General features: G+C 54.3%; 1 protein-coding gene across 1 annotated transcript; it reads left to right on the forward strand.

Annotated features, from left to right (window-relative positions):
- Positions 1-1,370: 1,370 nt before the first annotated feature.
- On the forward strand, positions 1,371-26,215 carry LOC147097173 (low-density lipoprotein receptor-related protein 1-like). The gene is made up of 8 exons (XM_085972538.1): positions 1,371-1,565; positions 7,805-7,992; positions 8,708-8,913; positions 15,711-15,899; positions 18,775-18,923; positions 22,467-22,560; positions 24,072-24,188; positions 24,542-26,215. Exons 1-8 carry the CDS (start codon positions 1,371-1,373, stop codon positions 24,724-24,726), a joined length of 1,323 nt encoding a protein of 440 aa, XP_085828664.1. The 3' UTR covers positions 24,727-26,215.
- Positions 26,216-26,234: the final 19 nt, after the last annotated feature.

Here is a 26,234-nt window from a genome sequence, read left to right on the forward strand (position 1 = left end):
CAAATTATCTGCTGCGTTTCCTACATTACAACAGTGACCACACTTCAAAAATAAAGTACTTCATTGGCTGTGAAGCGTTTTGGGACGTCCTGAGGTGGGGAAAGGGGGCTGGAGAAACGCGAGTTCTTTTCTATTCCGATACAAGGGGGTGACTAGGTGTGTGGATGAGGGAAATGCAGTGGATGTGGTTTACATGGATTTCAGTAAGGCTTTTGATCAAGTCCCGCATAGGAGACTGGTCAGGAAGGTAAGAGCCCATGGGATCCAGGATGCCTTGGCACATTGGATCCAAAACTGGCTTAGTGGCAGAAGGCAGAGGGTGATGGTGGAAGGTTGTTTTTGTGACTGGAAGCCTGTGCCCAGTGGGATACCGCAGGGATCGGTGCTGGGTCCCTTGCTGTTTGTGATCTACATTAATGATTTGGATGTGAATGTAAAAGGTATGATCAGTAAGTTCGCCGATGACATGAAAATTGGTGGAGTAAATAGCGAGGAGGGAAGCCTCAGGCTACAGGACGATATAGACGGGTTGGTCAGATGGGCAGAACAGTGGCAAATGGAATTTAACCTTAAAAAGTGTGAGGTGATGCATTTTGGGAGGACTAACAAGGCAAGGGAATACACAATGAATGGTTGGACCCTAGGAAAGACAGAGGATCAGAGGGACCTTGGTGTGCATGTACATAGATCCCTGAAGGCAGCAGAACAGGTGGATAAGGTGGTTAAAAAGGCATATGGGATACTTGCCTTCATTAACCGAGGCATAGAATAGAATATAAGAGCAGGGAGGTTATGATGGAGCTGTACAAAATGCTAGTTAGGCCACAGCTGGAATACGGTGTGCAGTTCTGGTCACCACACTATAGGAAGGATGTGATTGCATTGGAGAGGGTGCAGAGGAGATTCACCAGGACGTTGCCTGGGCTGGAGCGCTTCAGCTATGAAGAGAGACTGGACAGGCTGGGGTTGTTTTCCTTGGAGCAGAGAAGGCTGAGGGGGGGACCTGATTGAGGTGTACAAAATTACGAGGGGCATAGATAGGGTAGATAGAAAGGAACTTTTCCCCTTAGTAGAGGGGTCAATAACCAGGGGGGGCATAGTTTCAAGATAAGGGGCAGGAGGTTTAGAGGGGATTTGAGGGAAAACTTTTTCACCCAGAGGGTGGTTGGAATCTGGAACTCACTGCCTGAAAGGGTGGTAGAGGCAGGAACCCTCACAACATTCAAGAAGCATTTAGATGAGCACTTGAAACACCATGGCATACAAGGCTAGGGACCAAGTGCTGGAAAATGGGATTAGAATAGACAGGACTTGATGGCGGTGCGCGGAGACGATGGGCCAAAGGGCCTCTTTCTGTGCTGTATAACTCTATGACAAGTCTGATAGTCTCGCTCTCTCTCGGGGACGGAGCGGCCGGTAATGACTGTGGCGGGTTTTTGTTACAGGGTTTGAATAATGCCGTGGCCTTGGATTTTGACTATAGGGAGCAGCACATCTACTGGACAGACGTGACCACGCAGGGCAGCATGATACGGAGGATGCACCTGAACGGCAGTAATGTTGAGGTGAATGTTATGCTCGAAGGTTGTTTTTGTGACCGGAAGCCTGTGTCCGGTGGTGTATAGATACATGGAAGATAGGAGCAGGAGTCGGCCATTCGGCCCCTCGAGCCTGCTCCGCCATTTAATGAGATCATGGCTGATCATCCAAATTCAGTACCCTGTCCCTGCCTTCTCCCCATATCCCTTGATCCCTTTAGCCTTAAGAAATATATCTACGTCCTTCTTGAATATAATGAATTGGCCTCTACTGCCTTCTGTGGTAGAGAATTCCACAGGTTCACCACTCTCTGGGTGAAGAAATTCCTCCTCATCTCTGTCCTAAATGGCTTACCCCTTATCCTTAGACTGTGACCCCTGGTTCTGGACTCCCCGGCCATCGGGAACATCCTTCCTGCATCTAGTCTGTCCAGTCCTGTTAGAATTTTATAAGTTTCAATGAGATCCCCTCTCATTCTTCTAAACTCCAGCGAGTATAAGCCTAATCGACCCAATCTCTCCTCATACGTCATTCCTGCCATCCCAGGCATCAGTCTGGTGAATCTTCGCTGCACTCCCTCCATGGCAAGAACATCCTTCCTCAGATAAGGTGACCAAAACTGCACACAATACTCAAGGTGTGGTCTCACCAAGGCCCTGTACAACTGCAGCAAGACATCCTTGTTCCTGTACTTTAATCCTCTCGCTATGAAGCCCAACATACCATTTGCCGCCTTAACCGCCTGCTGCACCTGCATGCTTACCTTCAGCGACTGGTGCACAAGGACACCCAGGTCTCGTTGCACTTCCCCTTTTCCCAATCTATTGCCGTTCAGATAATAATCTGCCTGTTACCGCAGGGATCGGTCCTTTGCTGTTTGTAGTGTACATTAATGATTTAGATATGAATGTAGGAGGTATGATCAGTAAGTTCGCAGATGACACGAAAATTGGTGAAGTGGTAAATAGCGAGGAGGGAAGCCTCAGGCTACAGGACGATATAGACGGGTTGTTCAGATGGGCAGAACAGTGGCAAATGGAGTTTAACCCTGAAAAGTGTGAGGTGATGCATTTTGGGAGGACTAACAAGGCAAGGGAATACACAATGAATGGTAGGATCCTAGGAAGGACAGAGGATCAGAGGGACTTTGGTGTGCATGTACATAGATCCCTGAAGGCAGCAGGACAGGTCGATAAGGTGGTTAAAAAGGCATATGGGATACTTGCCTTCATTAGCCGAGGCATAGAATATAAGAGCAGGGAGGTTATGATGGAGCTCTACAAAACGCTAGTTAGGCCACAGCTGGAATACTGTGTGCAGTTCTGGTCGCCACACTATAGGAGGGATGTGATTGCATTGGAGAGGGTGCAGAGGAGATTCACCAGGATGTTACCTGGGCTGGAGCACTTCAGCTATGAGGAGAGGCTGGGGTTGTTTTCCTTAGAGCAGAGAAGGCTGAGGGGGGGCCTGATTGAGGTGTACAAAATGATGAGGGGCATAGATAGGGTAGATAGAAAGGAACTTTTCCCCTTAGTAGAGGGGTCAATAACCAGGGGGGGCATAGTTTCAAGGTAAGGGGCAGGAGGTTTAGAGGGGATTTGAGGAAAAACTTTTTCACCCAGAGGGTGGTTGGAACCTGGAACTCACTGCCTGAAAGGGTGGTAGAGGCAGGAACCCTCACAACATTCAAGAAGCATTTCGATGAGCACTTGAAACACCATAACATACAAGGCTAGGGACCAAGTGCTGGAAAATGGGATTAGAATAGACAAGGCTTGATGGCCGGCGCGGACACGATGGGCCGAAGGGTCTCTTTCTGCGCTGTATAACTCTATGAACTGTCTTCAGCAGCACAGATTCACTCGGTCTCAAAGATGCAGTCGGTCCGCAGTTACATTTCATCCTTCGCCTCCTCCGGCCCTTGAAACAAACACTCTTTTTTCCCCCTTCCTCTCCGATGTCAAGAATCACAAACTTCAACAACTCTTGGAAAACAAACCCACCCCCCTCTCTCGCCGCCGAGGATCGGTCTTCCCCTTCATTTTCTTCCGACCCCATCCCTCCTTCCAACCTCGCCCAGTGTTCCCTTTAAGGAGGCATTGATCTTGCCTTTCGCTTTACGTGTCCCAATTAACTGAAGCCGTTGTTTTCGATCCCCGCCACAAACTCCGTCCCCTCGCCACCGACTCCATCCCTCTCTCCCTAACATCTGTCTGCGGCTGAACCACACTCTTCGCAACCTTGCTGTCGTATTTGACCCTGAAATGAGCTTCCGACCACATACCCGCGGCATAACTCCAAGACCAGACCGCCTACTCCCACCTCTGTAACATCGCCCGTCTCCGTCCTTGCCTCAGCTCATCCGCTGCTGAAACCCTCACCCCTGCCCTTTGTTACCTCCACACTCGACTATTCCAACGCACTCCTGGCCGGCCTCCCACATTCCACCCTCCGTAAACTTCAGCTCATCCAAAACTCAGCTGCCCCCGTGTCCTAACTCGCATCAAGTCCCGTTCGTGCATCAAGTCCTGTTCGTCCATCACCCCCTGTGCTCGCTGACCTACATTGGCTCCCGATTAAGCAGTGCCTCGATTTCAAAATTCTCATCCTTGTTTTCAAGCCCCTCCCTATCTCTAACCTCCTTCAGCCCCCGACAACCCTCCCTATCTCTGTAACCTCCCCCAGCCCCTACAACCCTCCCTATCTCTGTAACCTCCTCCAGCCCCGACAACCCTCCCTATCTCTGTAACCTCCTCCAGCCCCCTACAACCCTCCCTATCTCTGTAACCTCCTCCAGCCCCCTACAACCCTCCCTATCTCTGTAACCTCCTCCAGCTCCTTACAACCCTCCCTATCTCTGTAACCTCCTCCAGCCCCCTACAACCCTCCCTATCTCTCTAACCTCCTCCAGCCCCCTACAACCCTCCCTATCTCTGTAACCTCCTACAACCCTCCCTGTCTCTGTAACCTCCCCCAGCCCCTACAACCCTCCCTATCTCTGTAACCTCCTCCAGCCCCGACAACCCTCCCTATCTCTGTAACCTCCTCCAGCCCCCTACAACCCTCCCTATCTCTGTAACCTCCTCCAGCCCCTACAACCCTCCCTATCTCTGTAACCTCCTCCAGCCCCTACAACCCTCCCTATCTCTGTAACCTCCTCCAGCCCCCTACAACCCTCCCTATCTCTGTAACCACCTCCAGCCCCTACAACCCTCCCTATCTCTGTAACCTCCTCCAGCCCCTACAGCCCTCCCTATCTCTGTAACCTCCTCCAGCCCCCTACAACCCTCCCTATCTCTGTAACCTCCTCCAGCCCCCTACAACCCTCCCTATCTCTGTAACCTCCTCCAGCCCCCTACAACCCTCCCTATCTCTGTAACCTCCTCCAGCCCCCTACACCCCTCCCGATCTCTGTAACCTCCTCCAGCCCCCTACAACCCTCCCTATCTCTGTAACCTCCTCCTGTCCCTACAACCCTCCCTATCTCTGTAACCTCCTCCAGCCCCCTACAACCCTCCCTATCTCTGTAACCTCCTCCAGCTCCTTACAACCCTCCCTATCTCTGTAACCTCCTCCAGCCCCCTACAACCCTCCCTATCTCTCTAACCTCCTCCAGCCCCCTACAACCCTCCCTATCTCTGTAACCTCCTACAACCCTCCCTGTCTCTGTAACCTCCCCCAGCCCCTACAACCCTCCCTATCTCTCTAACCTCCTCCAGCCCCTACAACCCTCCCTATCTCTGTAACCTCCTCCAGCCCCCTACAACTCTCCCTATCTCTGTAACCTCCTCCAGCCCCCTACAACCCTCCCTATCTCTGTAACCTCCTCCAGCCCCCTACAACCCTCCCTATCTCTGTAACCTCCTCCAGCCCCCTACAACCCTCCCTATCTCTGTAACCTCCTACAACCCTCCCTATCTCTGTAACCTCCTTTAGCCCCACAACCCCCCACCCCCCCTGAGATATCTGCGCTCCTCTAGTTCTGCCCTCTTGAGCATCCCTGATTATAATCGCTCAACTGTTGGCGGCCGTGCCTTCAGCTGCCTGGGCCCGAAGCTCTGGAATTCTCTCCCTAAACCTCTCTGTCTCCTCCTTTAAGACACTGCTTAAAACCCACCTCTTTGACCAAGCTTGTGGTCTCCTGTCCTACTATCTCCTGATGTCAAGTTTTGTTTGATTTACGCTCCTGTGAAGCACCTTGGGACGATTTACTACGTTAAAGGCGCGTTATATCACAGAATCACAGAAACCCCACAGTGCAGATAGAGGCCATTTCAGCCCATCGAGCCTGCACCGACACATATCCCACCCGATCCCCGTAACCCCTACACCGACACATATCCCACCCGATCCCCGTAACCCCTACACCAACACATATCCCGCCCTATCCCTGTAACCCCACGTATTTAATCCCCCCTAACACTGAGGGTCAATTTATCACAGCCAATCAACCTAACCCGCACATCTTTGGACTGTGGGAGGAAACCGGAGCACCCGGAGGAAACCCACGCAAACACGGGGAGAATGTGCAAACTCCACACAGACAGTCGCCCGAGGCCGGTTTCGAACCCGGGTCCCTGGCGCTGTGAGGCAACAGTGCTAATGGTTCAGTGCTGTGGGTGAGGGGTCGGGTGGTTCAGTGCTGTGGGTGAGGGGGTCGGGGAGTTCAGTGCTGTGGGTGAGGGGTCGGGGGGTTCAGTGCTGTGGGTGAGGGGGTCGGGGGGTTCAGTGCTGTGTGTGAGGGGGTCGGGGAGTTCAGTGCTGTGGGTGAGGGGGTCGGGGAGTTCAGTGCTGTGGGTGAGGGGGTCGGGGAGTTCAGTGATGTGGGTGAGGGGGTCGGGGAGTTCAGTGCTGTGGGTGAGAGGGTCGGGGGGTTCAGTGCTGTGGGTGAGGGGGTCGGGGAGTTCAGTGCTGTGGGTGAGAGGGTCGGGGGGTTCAGTGCTGTGGGTGAGGGGGTCGGGGAGTTCAGTGCTGTGGGTGAGGGGGTCGGGGGGTTCAGTGATGTGGGTGAGGGGGTCGGGGAGTTCAGTGCTGTGGGTGAGGGGGTCGGGGAGTTCAGTGCTGTGGGTGAGGGGGTCGGGGAGTTCAGTGCTGTGGGTGAGAGGGTCGGGGGGTTCAGTGCTGTGGGTGAGGGGGTCGGGGGGTTCAGTGCTGTGGGTGAGGGGGTCGGGGGGTTCAGTGATGTGGGTGAGGGGGTCGGGGGGTTCAGTGCTGTGGGTGAGGGGGTCGGGGAGTTCAGTGCTGTGGGTGAGGTTCGGGGGGTTCAGTGCTGTGGGTGAGAGGGTCGGGGGGTTCAGTGCTGTGGGTGAGGGGGTCGGGGGGTTCAGTGCTGTGGGTGAGGGGGTCGGGGGGTTCAGTGCTGTGGGTGAGGGGGTCGGGGAGTTCAGTGCTGTGGGTGAGGGGGTCGGGGAGTTCAGTGCTGTGGGTGAGGGGGTCGGGGGGTTCAGTGCTGTGGGTGAGGGGGTCGGGGGGTTCAGTGCTGTGGGTGAGGGGGTCGGGGGGTTCAGTGCTGTGGGTGAGGGGGTCGGGGAGTTCAGTGCTGTGGGTGAGGGGGTCGGGGAGTTCAGTGCTGTGGGTGAGGGGGTCGGGGAGTTCAGTGCTGTGGGTGAGGGGTTCGGGGAGTTCAGTGCTGTGGGTGAGAGGGTCGGGGGGTTCAGTGCTGTGGGTGAGGGGGTCGGGGGGTTCAGTGCTGTGGGTGAGGGGGTCGGGGAGTTCAGTGCTGTGGGTGAGAGGGTCGGGGGGTTCAGTGCTGTGGGTGAGGGGGTCGGGGGGTTCAGTGCTGTGGGTGAGAGGGTCGGGGAGTTCAGTGCTGTGGGTGAGAGGGTCGGGGGGTTCAGTGCTGTGGGTGAGGGGGTCGGGGAGTTCAGTGCTGTGGGTGAGAGGGTCGGGGGGTTCAGTGCTGTGGGTGAGGGGGGTCGGGGAGTTCAGTGCTGTGGGTGAGGGGGTCGGGGGGTTCAGTGCTGTGGGTGAGGGGGTCGGGGGGTTCAGGGCTGTGGGTGAGGGGGTCGGGGGGTTCAGGGCTGTGGGTGAGGGGTCGGGGGGTTCAGTGCTGTGGGTGAGGGGGTCGGGGGGTTCAGGGCTGTGGGTGAGGGGTCGGGGGGTTCAGTGCTGTGGGTGAGGGGGTCGGGGGGTTCAGGGCTGTGGGTGAGGGGGTCGGGGGGTTCAGGGCTGTGGGTGAGGGGTCGGGGGGTTCAGTGCTGTGGGTGAGGGTTGACGAGTTCAGGGCTGTAACCTTTCCCCCCCACCTTCCCCTGTTTGGTGCTAGGTGTTACACCGCACGGGTCTGAGCAACCCAGACGGACTGGCTGTGGACTGGGTGGGCGGAAACCTCTACTGGTGCGACAAGGGGAGGGACACCATCGAAGTGTCGAAGCTGAACGGAGCCTATCGCACGGTGCTCGTCAACACCGGGCTGAGGGAGCCTCGTGCTCTGGCAGTGGACGTGCGGAACGGGTAAGCTGGCTTCCTGAGACCCCTCCCTCCCGCTCGCCCCCTCCTGCTATCCTCCTCCCTCCCGCTCTCCCTCCCTCTCTCTGCCCCTCCCGCGCTCTCCCTCTCCGCCCCCTCCCCATCTCCCGCGCTCCGCCCCCTCCCCTCCCGCTCTTTCTGTCCCCCTCGGCCTCTGCACTGAAGTTGTGAAAGGCGCTATATAAATGCAAGTTCTTTCTTCATTTACCACACACAAGCGTGGAAACCGCTTCTCGACAGGGGAGCCCGTGCCTTCGGGAGCGGTGGGTCGTGAGGAGGATTGAGGGGTGGGATGGGGAGGGGGAGGGTGCGTTCAGGGGTCGAGGGGACCGGCGATCACACACAGAATCACAGAAACCCCACAGTGCAGATAGAGGCCATTTCGGCCCATCGAGCCTGCACCGACACATATCCCACCCTATCCCCGTAACCCCACGTATTTAATCCCCTAACACTAAGGGTCAATTTATCATAGCCAAATCAACCTAACCCGCACATCTTTGGACTGTGGGAGGAAACCGGAGCACCCGGAGGAAACCCACGCAGACACAGGGAGAATGTCTGTGTGGAGTTTGCACAGTCACCCGAGGCAGGATTCGAACCCGGGTCCCTGGCGCTGTGAGGCAACAGTGCTAACCACTATGCCCCACCATGATCGAGTGGAACGTTCTGCTGCTGATCCTATGAATTGTAACCCAAGGTACCTGTACTGGTCGGACTGGGGCGACCATCCCCACATTGGCCGGATCGGGATGGACGGAACCAATCGAAGCATGGTGGTGGATACCAGGATTACCTGGCCCAACGGACTGACGCTGGACTATGTGAACAACAGAGTCTACTGGGCAGATGCTCGCGAAGACTACATCCAGTTCGCTGATCTTGATGGAGCCAACAGGCACATCGGTGGGTGGGATTTGCATTTGTTTCCTTAGTATTTTCCGGACACTGATTAAGATAGCGCTGGTGTCGGGAAGCTCCCTGTCATTTATACGGGCGCCTTTAATGTAGTAAAACGCCCCCAAGGCGCTTCACTGGGGCGTATATCAGACACAATTTGACACCGAGCCACGTGAGATATTAGGGCAGGCGACCAAAAGCTTAGTCAAAGAGGGAGGTTTTAAGGAGCGTCTTAAAGGGGGAGAGAGAGAGAGAGAGAGGCGGAGAGGTTTAGGGAGGGAATTCCAGAGCCTGGGGCCCAGGCGGCTGAAGGCACGGCCGCCAATGGTGGAGCGATGGAAATCTGGGGGATGCTCAAGAGGGCAGAATTGGAGGAGCGCAGAGATCTCGGAGGGTTGTGGGGCTGGAGGAGGTTACAGAGATAGGGAGGGTTGTAGGGGCTGGAGGAGGTTACAGAGATAGGGAGGGTTGTAGGGGCTGGAGTAAGTTACAGAGATAGGGAGGGTTGTAGGGGGCTGGAGGAGGTTACAGAGATAGGGAGGGTTGTCGGGACTGGAGGAGGTTACGGAGATAGGGAGGGTTGTCGGGGCTGGAGGAGGTTACAGAGATAGGGTGGGTTGTAGGGGCTGGAGGAGGTTACAGAGATAGGGAGGGTTGTAGGGGGCTGGAGGAGGTTACAGAGATAGGGAGGGTTGTAGGGGGCTGGAGGAGGTTACAGAGATAGGGAGGGTTGTAGGGACTGGAGGAGGTTACGGAGATAGGGAGGGTTGTCGGGGCTGGAGGAGGTTACAGAGATAGGGTGGGTTGTAGGGGCTGGAGGAGGCTACAGAGATAGGGAGGGGTGTAGGGGGCTGGAGGACGTTACAGAGATAGGGAGGGTTGTAGCGGCTGGAGGAGGTTACAGAGATAGGGAGGGTTGTAGGGGGCTGGAGGAGGTTACAGAGATAGGGAGGGTTGTAGGGGCTGGAGGAGGTTACAGAGATAGGGAGGGTTGTTGGGGTTGGAGGAGGTTACAAGGATAGGGAGGGTTGTCGGGGCTGGAGGAGGTTACAGGGATAGGGAGGGTTGTCGGGGCTGGAGGAGGTTACAGAGATAGGGAGGGTTGTAGGGGCTGGAGGAGGTTACAGAGATAGGGAGGGTTGTAGCGGCTGGAGGAGGTTACAGAGATAGGGAGGGTTGTCGGGGCTGGAGGAGGTTACAGAGATAGGGAGGGTTGTAGCGGCTGGAGGAGGTTACAGAGATAGGGAGGGTTGTAGGGGGCTGGAGGAGGTTACAGAGATAGGGAGGGTTGTAGCGGCTGGAGGAGGTTACAGATAGGGAGGGTTGTAGGGGGCTGGAGGAGGTTCCAGAGATAGGGAGGGTTGTAGGGGGCTGGAGGAGGTTACGGAGATAGGGAGTGTTGTAGGGGGCTGGAGGAGGTTACAGAGATAGGGAGGGTTGTAGCGGCTGGAGGAGGTTACAGAGAGGGAGGGTTGTAGGGGGCTGGAGGAGGTTACAGAGATAGGGAGGGTTGTAGCGGCTGGAGGAGGTTACAGAGAGGGAGGGTTGTAGGGGGCTGGAGGAGGTTACAGAGATGGGGAGGGTGGTAGGGCGAGGAGGCCCTGGAGGGATTTGGTGACTGGGATGAGAATTATAAAATCGAGGCCTTGCCGGAATGGGAGGCGGTGTAGATCCGCCAGCGTTGCTGCATTTGATTCCCATCCGGTGATGGCTCCTCACGCTGCGAGCGTATGATTGTGGCGGGGACTGAGGACTGTGGCTTCGGTCTTCCCGACATTTTGTCGGAGGAAATTTCTGCTCATCCAGAACTGGATGTTGGACCAGCTGGCAGAGTGGGGGATTGAGGTGGTGGGGTGGGGGGGGGGTGCGGATTCGGCAGGCTGTCCGTCATGCTGCATCTCGGAACGGAGATGAACTTCTGTTTGAAGAATAAATGTACTGTGAAATCGCCAGTGTTGAAGGATGTTTGCGATCCTGCTATCGCTGGGTGAGCATCAGGAGTGCAGATTGCTTCTCGTTGCTGCCTGCTAGTAGCTTTCTAATGAAGTAGTTCGAACTGTTCTAGTGTTTGTCCTGATAAGGTATCAGTGCATTGACGTAGGCAGCGGCTCCTGATTTATTGGCTTATCAATAGTTACAGTTCATCTGCCAATGTCCGAGCTGTTGCGAAACTGCTGTATGTACTTGCGTTGTGTACAGCTTGTACTCGTTTATAAGTCCACTCTTACTATTCAGCAGGAAATAACAGCTTGTGAGGGACTCCATGACCCACGGATTCAACAGGCTGGAGCTCTTTTTTTATTTGCTTATGGGATCTGGGCATCGCTGGCAAGGCCAGCATTTATTGCCCATCCCTATTTGCCCTTGAGAAGGTGGTGGTGAGCCGCCTTCTTGAACCGCTGCAGTCCTGTGTGGTGAAGGTGCTCCCACAGTGCTGTTAGGGAGGGAGTTCCAGGATTTTGACCCAGCGCCGATGAACGAACAGCCGATATATTTCCAAGTCAGGATGGTGTGTGTGGCTCGGAGGTGGAACTTGGAGGTGGTGGTGTTCCCGTGCGCCTGCTGCCCTTGTCCCTCTAGGTGGAAGAGGTCGCGGGTTTGGGAGGTGCTGCCGAAGAAGACTTGGCGAGTTGCTGCAGTGCATCTTGTAGATGGTCCACACTGCAGCCACGGTGCGCCGGTGGTGGAGGGAGTGAATGTTTAAGGTGGTGGATGGGGTGCCGATCAATCGGGCTGCTTTATCCTGGATCATGTCGAGTTTCTCTAGTGTTGTCGGAGCTGCACTCATCCAGGCAAGTGGAGAGTATTCCATCACACTCCTGACTTGTGCCTTTGTAGATGGTGGAAAGGCTTTGGGGAGTCGGGAGGTGAGACACTCGCCGCAGAATACCCAGCCTCTGACCTGCTCTTGTTGCCACAGTATTTATGTGGACACTCCCAGTGGCAGTACTGAGGGGGTGCTGTGTGTGGGAGCTTGCTGTGCGCAAGTTGGCTGCAGCCTTTCCCTACATTACAACAGCGACTACACTTCAAAAAGTATCTCGTTGGCTGTCGAGTGCTTTGGGGCTTCCTGAGGTGGTGAAAGGCGTTGGATAAATGGGTGGGTTTTTTTTCTCTAGAACCGAGAAGGCTGAGGGGTGACCTGATGGAGGTCTTTAAAATTATGAAGGGGGTTCGATAGGGTAGACGTAGAGAAGATGTCTCCACTTGTGGGGGAGACCAGAACTAGGGGCCGTCAATATAAGACAGTCACTAATAAATCCAATGGGGAATTCAGGAGAAACTTCTTTACCCAGAGAGTGGTGAGAATGTGGAACTCGCTACCACAGGGAGTGGTGGAGGCGAATAGTATCGATGCATTTAAGGGGGAAGCTGGATAAACACACGAGGGGGAAAGGAATAGAAGGATATGGTGAGAGGGTGAGGTGGGAGGAGGTCAGAAATGGGGATGTTCGCTGATGACTGCACAGTGTTCAGCGCCATTCACAACTCCTCAGATAATGAAGCAGTCCATGCCCGCATGCAACAAGACCTGGACGACGTTCAGGCTTGGGCTGATAAGTGGCAGGTAACATTCACGCCACACAAGTGCCAGGCAATGAGTATCTCCAACAAGCGAGAGTCTAAACACCGCCCCTTGACAGTCAATGGTATTACCATCGCCGAATCCCCCACCATCAACATCCTGGGGGTCACCATTGACCAGAAACTTAACTGGACCAGCCACATAAATACTGTGGCTACAAGAGCAGGTCAGAGGCTGGGTATTCTGCGGCACGTGTCTCACCTCCTGACTCTCCAAAGCCTTTCCGCCATCTACAAGGCACAAGTCAGGAGTGTGATGGAACACTCTCCACTTGCCTGGATGAGCGCAGCTCCAACAACACTCAAGAAGCTCGACACCATCCAGGACAAAGCAGCCCGCTTGATCGACACCCCATCCACACCACCTTAAACATTCACTCCCTCCACCACCGGCGCACCGTGGCTGCAGTGTGTACCATCTACAAGATGCACTGCAGCAACTCGCCAAGGCTTCTTCGGCAGCACCTTCCAAACCCGCGACCTCTTCCGCCTAGAAGGACGAGGGCAGCAGGCGCGTGGGAACACCACCACCTCCAAGTTCCCCTCCGAGTCACTCACACCATCCTGACTTGGAAATATATCGGCTGTTCCTTCATCGTCGCTGGGTCAAAATCCTGGAACTCCCTCCCTAACAGCGCTGTGGGAGCACCTTCACCACACGGACTGCAGCGGTTCAAGAAGGCGGCTCACCACCACCTTCTCAAGGGGCGACCAGGGACGGGCAATAAATGTTGGCCTTGCCAGCGACGCCCACATCCCATAAAATAATTTTTTAAAAAGGCTCGTGTGGAGCATAAACACCGGCACGGACCAGTTGGGCCGAATGGCCTGTTTCTGTGCTGTACACTTGATGTAATGGAGTAAGGTGACTCCATAGTTACAACAGCTCCCTGAGAGAAGGGAATTTGATTTTAATGCACGTTGACTGTCGCACATATTGCCACCTCGCACAGAGGGTTGGAAGAGCCCCTGAGGGTAGCAGGAGACCTTGAGACCCAGAGAGAGGGGAGGTTGGGAGAGCGAGAGAATGGGGAGGCTGGGAGACGGAGGAGTGCGAGACACTGAGCTCCAGAGAGAGGGTGGTGCCGGGGGGGAAGAGGAGGCCTGACACCAGGTGCTCAAAAGAGAGTGAACAGGGTCAAGGTTGGGACAGATTCCAGCAAGGGACAGCTCTTTCAGTGAGAGGCGATGGGCGGAACGGGGAATGGGACTGAGGGGAGAGGTCTTGCAGAGAGAGAGAGAGAGAGGGGCACGGGGGCGATGGGAGGACTGGGACTGAGGGAGGAGCTCGTTCAGATAGAGAGGGTACAGGGGTGCTGGGCAGAAAGGGGAATGGGACTGAGGGGAGAGGTCTTGCAGAGAGAGAGAGGGGCACGGGGGCGATGGGAGGACTGGGACTGAGGGAGGAGCTCGTTCAGATAGAGAGGGTACAGGGGTGCTGGGCAGAAAGGGGAATGGGACTGAGGGGAGAGGTCTTGCAGCGAGAGAGAGGGGGCACAGGGGTGATGGGCGGGGAGGGGAATGGGATGGAGAGGAGAGGTCTTGCAGAGAGAGAGGGGCACGGGAGTGATGGGCAGGGAGGGGAATGGGACTGAGGGGAGAGGTCTTGCAGAGAGAGAGAGGGGCACAGGGTGATGGGTGGGGAGGGGAATGGGACTGAGGGGAGAGGTCTTGCAGAGAGAGAGAGGGGCACAGGGTGATGGGTGGGGAGGGGAATGGGACTGAGAGGAGAGTTCTTGCAGAGAGAGAGAGGGGCACGGGGGTGATGGGCGGGGAGGGGAATGGGACTGAGGGGAGAGTTCTTGCAGAGAGAGAGAGGGGCACGGGGGTGATGGGCGGGGAGGGGAATGGGACTGAGGGGAGAGGTCTTGCAGAGAGAGAGAGGGGCACAGGGTAATGGGTGGGGAGGGGAATGGGACTGAGGGGAGAGGTCTTGCAGAGAGAGAGGGGCACAGGGTGATGGGTGGGGAGGGGAATGGGACTGAGGAGAGTTCTTGCAGAGAGAGAGAGGGGCACGGGGGTGATGGGCGGGGAGGGGAATGGGACTGAGGGGAGAGTTCTTGCAGAGAGAGAGAGGGGCACGGGGGTGATGGGCGGGGAGGGGAATGGGACTGAGGGGAGAGGTCTTGCAGAGAGAGAGAGGGGCACAGGGTAATGGGTGGGGAGGGGAATGGGACTGAGGGGAGAGGTCTTGCAGAGAGAGAGGGGCACAGGGTGATGGGTGGGGAGGGGAATGGGACTGAGAGGAGAGTTCTTGCAGAGAGAGAGAGGGGCACGGGGGTGATGGGCGGGGAGGGGAATGGGACTGAGGGGAGAGTTCTTGCAGAGAGAGAGAGGGGCACGGGGGTGATGGGCGGGGAGGGGAATGGGACTGAGGGGAGAGGTCTTGCAGAGAGAGAGAGGGGCACAGGGGTGATGGGCGGGGAGGGGAATGGGACTGAGAGGAGAGTTCTTGCAGAGAGAGAGAGGGGCACGGTGATGGGTGGGGAGGGGAATGGGACTGAGAGGAGAGTTCTTGCAGAGAGAGAGAGAGGGGCACGGGGGTGATGGGCGGGGAGGGGAATGGGACTGAGGGGAGAGGTCTTGCAGAGAGAGAGAGGGGCACAGGGTGATGGGTGGGGAGGGGAATGGGACTGAGAGGAGAGGTCTTGCAGAGAGAGAGAGGGGCACGGGGGTGATGGGCGGGGAGGGGAAATGGGACTGAGAGGAGAGGTCTTGCAGAGAGAGGGGCAGGGAGGGGAATGGGACTGAGGGGAGAGGTCTTGCAGAGAGAGGGGCACGGGGGTGATGGGCGGGGAGGGGAATGGGACGGAGAGGTCTTGCAGAGAGAGGGGCACGGGGGTGATGGGCGGGGAGGGTAATGGGACTGAGAGGAGAGTTCTTGCAGAGAGAGAGGGGCACAGGGGTGATGGGCAGGGAGGGGAATGGGACTGAGGGGAGAGTTCTTGCAGAGAGAGAGAGGGGCACAGGAGTGATGGGCAGGGAGGGGAATGGGACTGAGCGGAGAGGTCTTGCAGAGAGAGAGAGGGGCACAGGAGTGATGGGCAGGGAGGGGAATGGGACTGAGGGGAGAGGTCTTGCAGAGAGAGAGAGAGAGGGGCACGGTGGCGATGGGAGGACTGGGACCGAGGTGGGGAGCTCGCTTAAGTAGAGAGGCTACAGGGGCGATGGGCTGAATGCATTAACCCAAGCTCGCTCGCTCTCTCCTCTCTACGCAGTGCTGGACCAGGACATTCCACACATCTTTGCTCTGACACTCTTTGAAGATTACATCTACTGGACGGACTGGGAGACCAAATCGATCAACCGAGCTCACAAGAGCACGGGAGCCAACAAGTCGGTGTTGATCAGCACCCTCCACAGACCGATGGACATCCACATTTTTCACTCGTACAGGCAGCCGGAAGGTACTGGGATCTCCTTGTAGATAAGCGGGCGCGAGCACCGTTTCCTTCATGGTCTGTCATCATTTTCACCGTGTTCGTTTTCAAGCCCACCATTAGGAACAGGAGGAGGCCATTCAGCCACCCTCGAGCCTGTTACATTAGGAACAGGAGGAGGCCATTCAGCCTCCTCGAGCCTGTTACATTAGGAACAGGAGGAGGTCATTCAGCATCTCGAGCCTGTTACATTAGGAACAGCAGCAGGCCATTCAGCCCCTCGAGCCTGTTACATTAGGAACAGCAGCAGGCCATTCAGCCCCCCCTCGAGCCTGTTACATTAGGAACAGGAGGAGGCCATTCAGCCCCTCGAGCCTGTTACATTAGGAACAGGAGGAGGCCATTCAGCCACCCTCGAGCCTGTTACATTAGGAACAGGAGGAGGCCAGTCAGCCCCCCCTCGAGCCTGTTACATTAGGAACAGGAGGAGGCCATTCAGCCCCTCGAGCCTGTTACATTAGGAACAGGAGGAGGCCATTCAGCCCCCCTCGAGCCTGTTACATTAGGAACAGGAGGAGGCCATTCAGCCCCCTCGAACCTGTTACATTAGGAACAGGAGGAGGCCATTCAGCCCCTCGAGCCTGCTCCGCCATTCAATAAGATCATGGCTGATCTGATCCTAACCGCCAATCCACTATCACAGAACCATCTCCTGAATCTAACAGAATTAGACACACGAAATAGGAGCAGGATCAGGCTACACGGCCCCTGGGCCCGCTCCGCTACCCACAGGGCCATGACCGATCCGAACCTAGACTCATGTCCAAATTCCTGCCCGCCCCCCGTAACCCTTAATTCCCTTTTCTTCTAGGAAACTGTCTATTTCTGTTTTAAATTTATGTAATGATGTAGCTTCTACAGCTTTTTGGGGCAGCATATTCCATGGACCTACCACCCTCTGAGTGAAGTAGTTCCTCCTCATCTCAGTTTTGAAAGAGCAGCCCCTTATTCTAAGACTATGCCCCCTAGTTCTAGTTTCACCCATCATCGGGAACATCCTCCCCGCATCCACCCGATCCAACCCCTTCACAATCTTATATGTTTCAATAAGATCGCCCCTCATTCTTCTGAACTCCAATGAGTAGAGTCCCAATCTACTCAACCTCTCCTCATATGTCCATCCCCTCATCCCCGGGATTAACCGAGTGAACCTTCTTTGTACTGACTCGAGAGCAAGTATGTCCTTTGTTAAGTATGGACACCAAAACTGTACGCAGTATTCCAGGTGCGGTCTCACCAATACCTTGTACAACTGAAGCAATACCTCCCTATTTTTATATTCTATCCCCCTAGCAATGAAAGCCAACATTCCATTGGCCTTCTTAATCACTTGCTGCACCTGCATACTAACCTTTTGAGTTTCGTGCACCAGGACCCCCCAGATCCCTTTGTACTTCACCCCTTAACCTTCTAAATTCCAGGGGATACAACCCTAGTTTGTGTAATCTCTCCTCGTAACTTAACCCTTGGAGTCCGGGCATCATTCTGGTAAACCTACGCTGCACTCCCTCCGAGGCCAATATATCCTTCCTAAGGTGCGGTGCCCAGAACTGCTCACCGTGCTCCAGGTGTGGTCTGAGCAGGCCTTGCATAGAATCTCAGAATGGTTACAGCACGGAAGAAGGCCATTCGGCCTGTCGAGCCAGTGCTGACTCTCGGCTATTCCCGCTCCCCCTGCCCTCTCCCCGTAGCCCTGCAAGTTGTTTTCCTTCAGATACTTATCCAACTCCCTCTTGAAAGATGAGATTGAGCCTGCCTCCACCGCCCTTGCAGGCAGTGCGCTCCAGATCCTAACCACTCGCTGCGTGACTTCTAGCCCCACCTTGCACTCTCGCCCTCCGCCGCGGTATAAAGGCCAGCATTCCATTAGCCTTTTGGATTATTTTCTGTACCTGCCCTTGACATTTTTGATGATCTGAATCGCCCAGCACCCTTGCAATAAAGCCCACTGCTCCGAGGAACAAGGGAGTTCGACTATTAACCCGTAATGCTCCAGGATATCCGATAGCTAACGTGGATAAATGCGAAGTTATCTACTTCGGTCGGAAAGGCGGAGTATTATTTAAATGGTAATAGATTGGGAAATGCTGATGTACAAAGGGACCTGGGTGTCCTTGTACACCAGTCACTGAAAGCCAACTTGCAGACGCAGCAAGCACTTAGGAAGGCAAATGGTATGTTGGCCTTCATTGCAAGAGGATTCGAGTACAGGAGCAAGGATGTCTTACTGCAGTTATACAGGGCCTTGGTGAGACCACACCTGGAGTACTGTGTGCAGTTTTGGTCTCCTTACCTAAGAAAGGATATACTTGCCATAGAGGGAGTGCAGCGAAGGTTCACCAGACTGATTCCTGGGATGGCAGGACTGTCCGTATGAGGAGAGATCGGGTCGACTAGGCCTGTATTCACTAGAGTTTAGAAGAATGAGTGGGGATCTCATTGAAACGTATAAAATTCTGACAGGGTTAGACAGACTGGATGCAGGGAGGATGTTTCCCCATGGCTGCGGAGTCCAGAACGAGGGGTCACAGTCTCAGGATACGGGGTAGGACATTTAGGACTGAGATGAGGAGAAATGTCTTCACTCAAGAGGGTGGTGAACCTGTGGAATTCTCTACCACAGAAGGCTGTGGAGGCCAAGTCACTGAATATATTTAAGAAGGAGATAGATTTCTAGACACAAAAGGCATCAAGGGGTATGGGGAGAGAGCGGGAATATGGTATTGAGATAGAGGATCAGCCATGATCATATTGAATGGCGGAGCATGGCCGACTCCGGCTCCTGTTTTTCTCTGTTTCTGACTGCGCTCGATTATTCTAATTTTTTTTCTCTGCCTCCCAGTACCCGAGCACCCCTGTAAAAACGAGAATGGAGGATGCAGCAACCTGTGCCTGCTGGCTCCCGGAGGCGGGTACAAGTGCGCCTGCCCTACCAACTTCTACCTGGCGGCCGACAGCAAGACCTGCCTGTCCAACTGCACCGCGAGTCAGGTAAGGGGCGCGGAGCCCAGCGAGGGACTGGGGGCGGCGGGTCGAAGTTGGGCAAACGGAAATGAAGAATTTGCATTCATACCCTCTGACGTAAGAAAAAATCCAGTACGGTTTGGACAGGTTGGGCGATTGGGCAGATGCAGTATAATGTGGATAAATGCGAGGTTATCCACTTTGGTGGCAAAAACAGGAAGGCAGATTATTAATTGAACGGCAATAGATTGGGAGAAGGGGAAGTGCAACGAGACCTGGGTGTCCTTGTGCACCAGTCGCTGAAGGTAAGCATGCAGGTGCAGCAGGCGGTTAAGAAGGCAAATGGTATGTTGGCCTTCATAGCGAGAGGATTCGAGTACAGGAGCAAGGATGTCTTGCTGCAGTTGTACAGGGCCTTGGTGAGACCACACCTTGAGTACTGTGTACAGTTTTGGTCGCCTTCTCTGAGGAAGGATGTTCTTGCCATGGAGGGAGTGCAGCGAAGATTCACCAGACTGATACCTGGGATGGCAGGAATGACGTATGAGGAGAGATTGGATCGATTGGGCTTGTACTCACTGGAGTTTAGAAGAATGAGGGGATCTCATTGAAACTTATAAAATTCTAACAGGACTAGACAGACTGGATGCAGGAAGGATGTTCCCGCTGGCCGGGAGTCCAGAACCAGGGGGTCACTGTCTAAGGATAAGGGGTAAGCCATTTAGGACAGAGATAAGGAGGAATTTCTTCACCCAGAGAGTGGTGAACCTGTGGAATTCTCTACCACACAAGGCAGTGGAGGCCAATTCATTAAATATATTCAAGAAGGAGTTAGATATATTTCTTAAGGCTAAAGGGATATGGGGAGAAGGCAGGGACAGGGTACTGGATTTGGATGATCAACCATGTTAGCATTGAATGGCGGACCAGGCTCGAGGGGCCGAATGGCCTACTCCTGCTCCTACTATGTTTCTATGTAACTACTTGGCACTTGGTCTCAGTATTAAACAAGGCTTTAATCAACTGTTTTTCAACATGGAGAGCTAGTTGTGTCCTTCACTAGTTCCTGTTAAAGAATATCCTGAGCAAGCTGGGCCTGTGCCCGAGTATTTATACTCTCCCTGGACAGCGCCACCAGCAGGCCGCCCAGTATTATTACATAAGTCACATGACTGACAAGATTCATGTCACCTTCATGACTTCGGGACGTCCCAAAGCTCTTCCCTGGTGCAGTGCGGTCGCTGTTGTGATGTAGGAAACGCGGCAGCCAATTGGCGCACAGCAAGCTCCCACAAACAGCGGTGTGATCAATAACAACAACTTGTATTTATATAGCGCCTTTAAACGTAGTAAACCGTCCCAAGGCGCTGCCCAGGAGTATTTTAAGACAAAATAAGTTTGACCCCGATCCGCATAAGGCTAATTTAGGGCAGGTGACCAAAGCTTGGTCAAAGAGGTGGGTTTTAAGGAGTGTCTTAAAGGAGGAGAGAGAGGTAGCGAGGCGGAGAGGTTTAGGCAGGGAATTCCAGAGCTTAGGGCCCAGGCAACAGAAGGCACGGCCGCCAAAGGTTGAGCAATTATAATCAGGGATGCTCAAGAGGGCAGAATTAGAGGAGCGCAGATATCTCGGTGAGGGGGGTGCAGGTGGATTGTGGGGCTGGAGGAGGTTACTGAGATAGGGAGGGTCGTAGGGGCTGGAGGAGGTTACAGAGATAGTGAGGGTTGTAGGGGCTGGAGGAGGTTACAGAGATAGGGAGGGTTGTAGGGGCTGCAGGAGGTTACAGAGATAGGGAGGGTTGTAGTGGGCTGGAGGAGGTTACAGAGATAGGGAGGGTTGTAGGGGGCTGGAGGAGGTTACAGAGATAGGGAGGGTTGTTGGGGCTGGCGTAGGTTACAGAGAGGGAGGGTTGTAGGGGCTGGAGGAGGTTACAGAGATACGGAGGGTTGTCGGGGCTGGAGGAGGTTACAGAGATAGGGAGGATTGTAGGGGCTGGAGGAGGTTACAGAGATAGGGAGGGGTGTAGGGGGCTGGAGGAGGTTACAGAGATAGGGAGGGTTGTAGGGGCTGGAGGAGGTTACAGAGATAGGGAGGGTTGTAGGGGCTGGAGGAGGTTACTGAGATAGGGAGGGTCGTAGGGGCTGGAGGAGGTTACAGAGATAGGGAGGGTTGTAGGGGCTGGAGGAGGTTACAGAGATAGGGAGGGTTGTAGGGGCTGCAGGAGGTTACAGAGATAGGGAGGGTTGTAGTGGGCTGGAGGAGGTTACAGAGATAGGGAGGGTTGTAGGTGGCTGGAGGAGGTTACAGAGATAGGGAGGGTTGTTGGGGCTGGCGTAGGTTACAGAGAGGGAGGGTTGTAGGGGCTGGAGGAGGTTACAGAGATACGGAGGGTTGTCGGGGCTGGAGGAGGTTACAGAGATAGGGAGGATTGTAGGGGCTGGAGGAGGTTACAGAGATAGGGAGGGGTGTAGGGGGCTGGAGGAGGTTACAGAGATAGGGAGGGTTGTAGGGGCTGGAGGAGGTTACAGAGATAGGGAGGGTTGTAGGGGCTGGAGGAGGTTACAGAGATAGGGAGGGTTGTAGGGGCTGGAGGAGGTTACAGAGATAGGGAGGGTTGTAGGGGCTGGAGGAGGGTACAGAGATAGGGAGGGTTGTAGGCGGCTGGAGGAGGTTACAGAGATAGGGAGGGTTGTAGGGGGCTGGAGGAGGTTACAGAGATAGGGAGGGTTGTAGGGGGCTGGAGGAGGTTACAGAGATAGGGAGGGTTGTAGGGGGCTGGAGGAGGTTACAGAGATAGGGAGGGTTGTAGGGGCTGGAGGAGGTTACAGAGATAGGGAGGGTTGTCGGGGCTGGAGGAGGTTACAGAGATAGGGAGGGGACGATGGCCATGGAGGGATTTGAACACTAAGATGAGAATTTTGAAATCGAGGCGCTGCTGGACCGGAAGCCAATGTAGGTCAGCGAGCACAGGGGGTAATGGGTGAACGGGACTCGGTGCAAGTTAGGACACGGGGGGGCAGCAGAGTTCTGGATGACCTGAAGTTTACGTAGGGTGGATTGTGGGAGGCCGGCCAGGAGTGCGTTGGAATAGTCAAGTCTAGAGTTAACCAAGGGCATGGATGAAGATTTCAGCAGCGGATGAGCTGAGGCAGGGGCGGAGACGGGCGATGTTACGGAGATTGGAAGTAGGCGGTCTTGGTGATGGGGTGGATATGTGGTCGGAAGTTCATTTCAGGGTCAGATATGGCACCAAGGTTGCGAACAGTGTGGTTGACCAAATAATCTGTTTTAGTGATGTTGGCTGAGGGATAAATATTGCCCTCGGGACACTGGCGAAACCCCCCCCCCCCCCTGCTCTTCTTCGAAATAGTGTCCGAGGGATCCTTTACGTCCACCCGCAAGGGTTTGACCAGGTTTCCTACATTACAACAGCGACCACACGTCAAGAAAAGTCCTTCATTGACTGTGAGGTGCTTTGCGACGTTCTGTGGTGGTGAAAGGTGCTGGAGAAATGTGAGTAGTTGTTGCATAAAACCGCGCGGGTTGTTAATGTGCCGGTGTTTCCTTCACAGTTCGTTTGCAAGAACGATAAGTGCATCCCCTTCTGGTGGAAGTGTGACACCGAGGATGACTGCGGCGATCGATCGGACGAGCCGGATGACTGCCGTGAGTAGCGCCGAGACTCAGCCAGGGGGAGGAGTGGGGGAGCAGCTTGTTCCTGGGGAGTACCGACAGTGCAGTGTATTACCTTTTCGAGCACTCCTAGATGCAGAGTAAAGCTCCCGCTACACTGTCCCATCAAACACTCCCAGGGCAGGTACAGCACGGGTTTAGATACAGAGTAAAGCTCCCTCTACACTGTCCCATCAAACACTCCCAGGGCAGGTACAGCACGGGTTAGATACAGAGTAAAGCTCCCTCTACACTGTCCCATCGAACATTCTCAGGGCAGGTACAGCATGGGGTTAGATACAGAGTAAAGCTCCCTCTGCACTGTCCCATCAAACACTCCCAGGGCAGGTACAGCACGGGTTAGATACAGAGTAAAGCTCCCTCTACACTGTCCCATCAAACACTCCCAGGGCAGGTACAGCACGGGTTAGATACAGAGTAAAGCTCCCTCTGCACTGTCCCATCAAACACTCCCAGGGCAGGTACAGCACGGGTTAGATACAGAGTAAAGCTCCCTCTGCACTGTCCCATCAAACACTCCCAGGGCAGGTACAGCACGGGTTAGATACAGAGTAAAGCTCCCTCTACACTGTCCCATCAAACACTCCCAGGGCAGGTACAGCACGGGGTTAGATACAGAGTAAAGCTCCCTCTACACTGTCCCATCAAACACTCCCAGGACAGGTAGAGCACGAGTTAGATACAGAGTAAAGCTCCCTCTACACTGTCCCATCAAACACTCCCAGGGCAGGTACAGCACGGGGTTAGATGCAGAGTAAAGCTCCCTCTACACTGTCCCATCAAACACTCCCAGGGCAGGTACAGCACGAGTTAGATACAGAGTAAAGCTCCCTCTACACTGTCCCATCAAACACTCCCAGGGCAGGTACAGCACGGGTTAGATACAGAGTAAAGCTCACTCTACACTGTCCCCATCAAACACTCCCAGGGCAGGTACAGCACGGGTTAGATACAGAGTAAAGCTCCCTCTACACTGTCCCATCAAACACTCCCAGGGCAGGTACAGCACGGGTTAGATACAGAGTAAAGCTCCCTCTACACTGTCCCATCAAACACTCCCAGGGCAGGTACAGCACGGGTTAGATACAGTGTAAAGCTCCCTCTACACTGTCCCATCAAACACTCCCAGGGCAGGTACAGCACGGGGTTAGATACAGAGTAAAGCTCCCTCTACACTGTCCCATCAAACACTCCCAGGGCAGGTACAGCACGGGTTAGATACAGAGTAAAGCTCCCTCTACACTGTCCCATCAAAAACTCCCAGGGCAGGTACAGCACGGGTTAGATACAGAGTAAAGCTCCCTCTGCACTGTCCCATCAAACACTCCCAGGGCAGGTACAGCACGGGTTAGATACAGAGTAAAGCTCCCTCTACACTGTCCCATCAAAAACTCCCAGGGCAGGTACAACACGGGGTTAGATGCAGAGTAAAGCGGCAGTCTGCCCTCAGAATTTTGATCGGTGCGTCTTGTTTCTCTTACCAGCCGAGTTCAAGTGCCGACCTGGGCAATTCCAGTGCGGGACCGGTCATTGCACAAACCCAGCGTTCATCTGCGATGGCGATAACGATTGCCAGGACAGTTCGGACGAAGCCAACTGCGGTCAGTTGTATCGCCTTTTGCTATAGTGTCTGTCTGTGTGTGGTGTGTGTCTGTTTGTCTCTGTGTCTTTGTGTGTGGTCTGTCTGTCTGTCTGTGTATGTGTGGTGTGTTTCTCTGTCTGTGTGGTGTGTCTGTCTGTGTGGTGTGTATCCCTGTGTGGTTGTGTATCTCTGTGTATGTGTGTCTGTGTCTTGTGTGTTTCTGTCTGTGTGTCTGTTGTGTGTGTGTGTCTGTTGTGTGGTGTGTGTGTGAGTCTGTCTGAGTGAGTCTGACCGTATTCCTTGTGATCTTTACTGCACCCCTCCCCGTGCGCCCGTTAAATCGGCCCTCTCTCTCTCCTCTACTTCATGCAGAGATTCACGTTTGTCTGCCGAGCCAGTTTAAGTGCACCACCGCGAACCGCTGCATCCCTGGAATATTCAGATGCAATGGGCAGGATAACTGTGGAGACGGAGAGGACGAGAGGGATTGTCGTAAGTGTGTTTTCAGCTCTCTCTCGCAAAGAGCGTGTTTTGTGAGGTGTGGAGGGGGCGATTGAGGCGAAGAGTGTGTTGTAATAATCGGGACTGGACGCGTCATTGCGTAGTATACACAGCACAGAACCAGGCCATTCGGCCCAACTGGTCCGTGCCGGTGTTTCTGCTCCACACGAGCCTCCTCCCACCCCTACTCCATCTCGCCCGATCACCATATCCTTCTATTCCTTTCTCCCTCGTGTGTTTATCCAGCTTCCCCCTTAAATGCATCTGTGCTATTCCCCTCAACCACTCCCTGTGGTAGCGAGTTCCACATTCTCACCACTCTCTGGGTAAAGAAGTTTCTCCTGAATTCCCCATTGGATTTATTAGTGACTATCTTATATTGATGGCCCCTAGTTCTGGTCTCCCCCACAAGTGGAAACATCTTCTCTACGTCTACCCTATCGAACCCCTTCATAATTTTAAAGATTTCTATCAGGTCACCCCTCAGCCTTACCTGATAGTCGTGAGGAGAAATTTCTTCACTCAGAGGGTGGTGAATCTTTGGAATTCTCTGGGTTGGTTCACTAGATTGATCCCTGGGATGAGCGGGCTGTCCTATGAGGAGAGATTGTGTAGATTGGGCCGATACTCTCCGGAGTTTAGAAGAATGAGAGGTGATCTCATTGAAACATACAAGATTCTGAGGGGGATTGACAGGGTAGATGCTGAGAGGCTGTTTCCCCCCTGGCTGGAGAGTCTAGAACCAGGGGTCACAGTCTCAGGATAAGGGGTCGGCCATTTAGGACTGAGATGAGGAGGAATTTCTTCACTCAGAGGGTGGTGAATCTTTGGAATTCTCTGCCCCAGAGGGCTGTGGAGGCTCAGTCGTTGAGTACATTCAAGGCTGAGATTGATTTTTTGAGGATGTAACTGGCAGAATAGATAAGGGAGAACCAGTGGATGTGGTGTATTTGGACTTTCAGAAGGCTTTCGATCAGGTCCCGCATAAGAGATTAGCGTGCAAAGTTAAAGCACATGGGATTGGGGGCAAGGTACTGGCTTGGATAAAGAATCGGTTGGCAGACAGGAAGCAAAGAGTTGGAATAAATGGGTCTTTTTCCGAGTGGCAGGCATTGACTAGTGGGGTACCGCAGGGATCGGTGCTAGGACCCCTGCTATTCACAATATATATGAATGATCTAGACAAGGGAACTAGATGTAATATCTCCAAGTTTGCAGACGACACAAAGCTGGGTGGGCGTGTGTGCTGTGAGGAGGATGCCGAGAAACTCCAGTATGATTTGGACAGGTTGGGTGATTGGGCAGATGCATGGCAGATGCAGTATAATGTGGATAAATGCGAGGTTATCCACTTCGGTGGCAAAAACAGGAAGGCAGATTATTATCTGAATGGCAATAGATTGGGAGAAGGGGAAGTGCGACGAGACCTGGGTGTCCTTGTGCACCAGTCGCTGAAGGTAAGCATGCAGGTGCAGCAGGCGGTTAAGAAGGCAAATAGTATGTTGGCCTTCGTAGCGAGAGGATTCGAGTACAGGAGCAAGGATGTCTTGCTGCAGTTGTACAG

Source organism: Somniosus microcephalus, chromosome 33 (assembly GCF_052327205.1).
Source record: "Somniosus microcephalus isolate GS21.2 chromosome 33, FLI_Smic_1.0, whole genome shotgun sequence".
In the NCBI taxonomy this organism is placed as follows: domain Eukaryota; kingdom Metazoa; phylum Chordata; class Chondrichthyes; order Squaliformes; family Somniosidae; genus Somniosus; species Somniosus microcephalus.

Bases quoted from the DNA above. Each gene is read 5' to 3' on its own strand.
- LOC147097173 (XM_085972538.1), top strand. From the start codon at position 1,371: ATGACAAGTCTGATAGTCTCGCTCTCTCTCGGGGACGGAGCGGCCGGT. The intron at 8,914-15,710 runs GTGGGTGGGATT...CTCTCTACGCAG, and splicing joins TGGAGCCAACAGGCACATCG to TGCTGGACCAGGACATTCCA. The intron at 24,189-24,541 runs GTCAGTTGTATC...TACTTCATGCAG, and splicing joins TTCGGACGAAGCCAACTGCG to AGATTCACGTTTGTCTGCCG.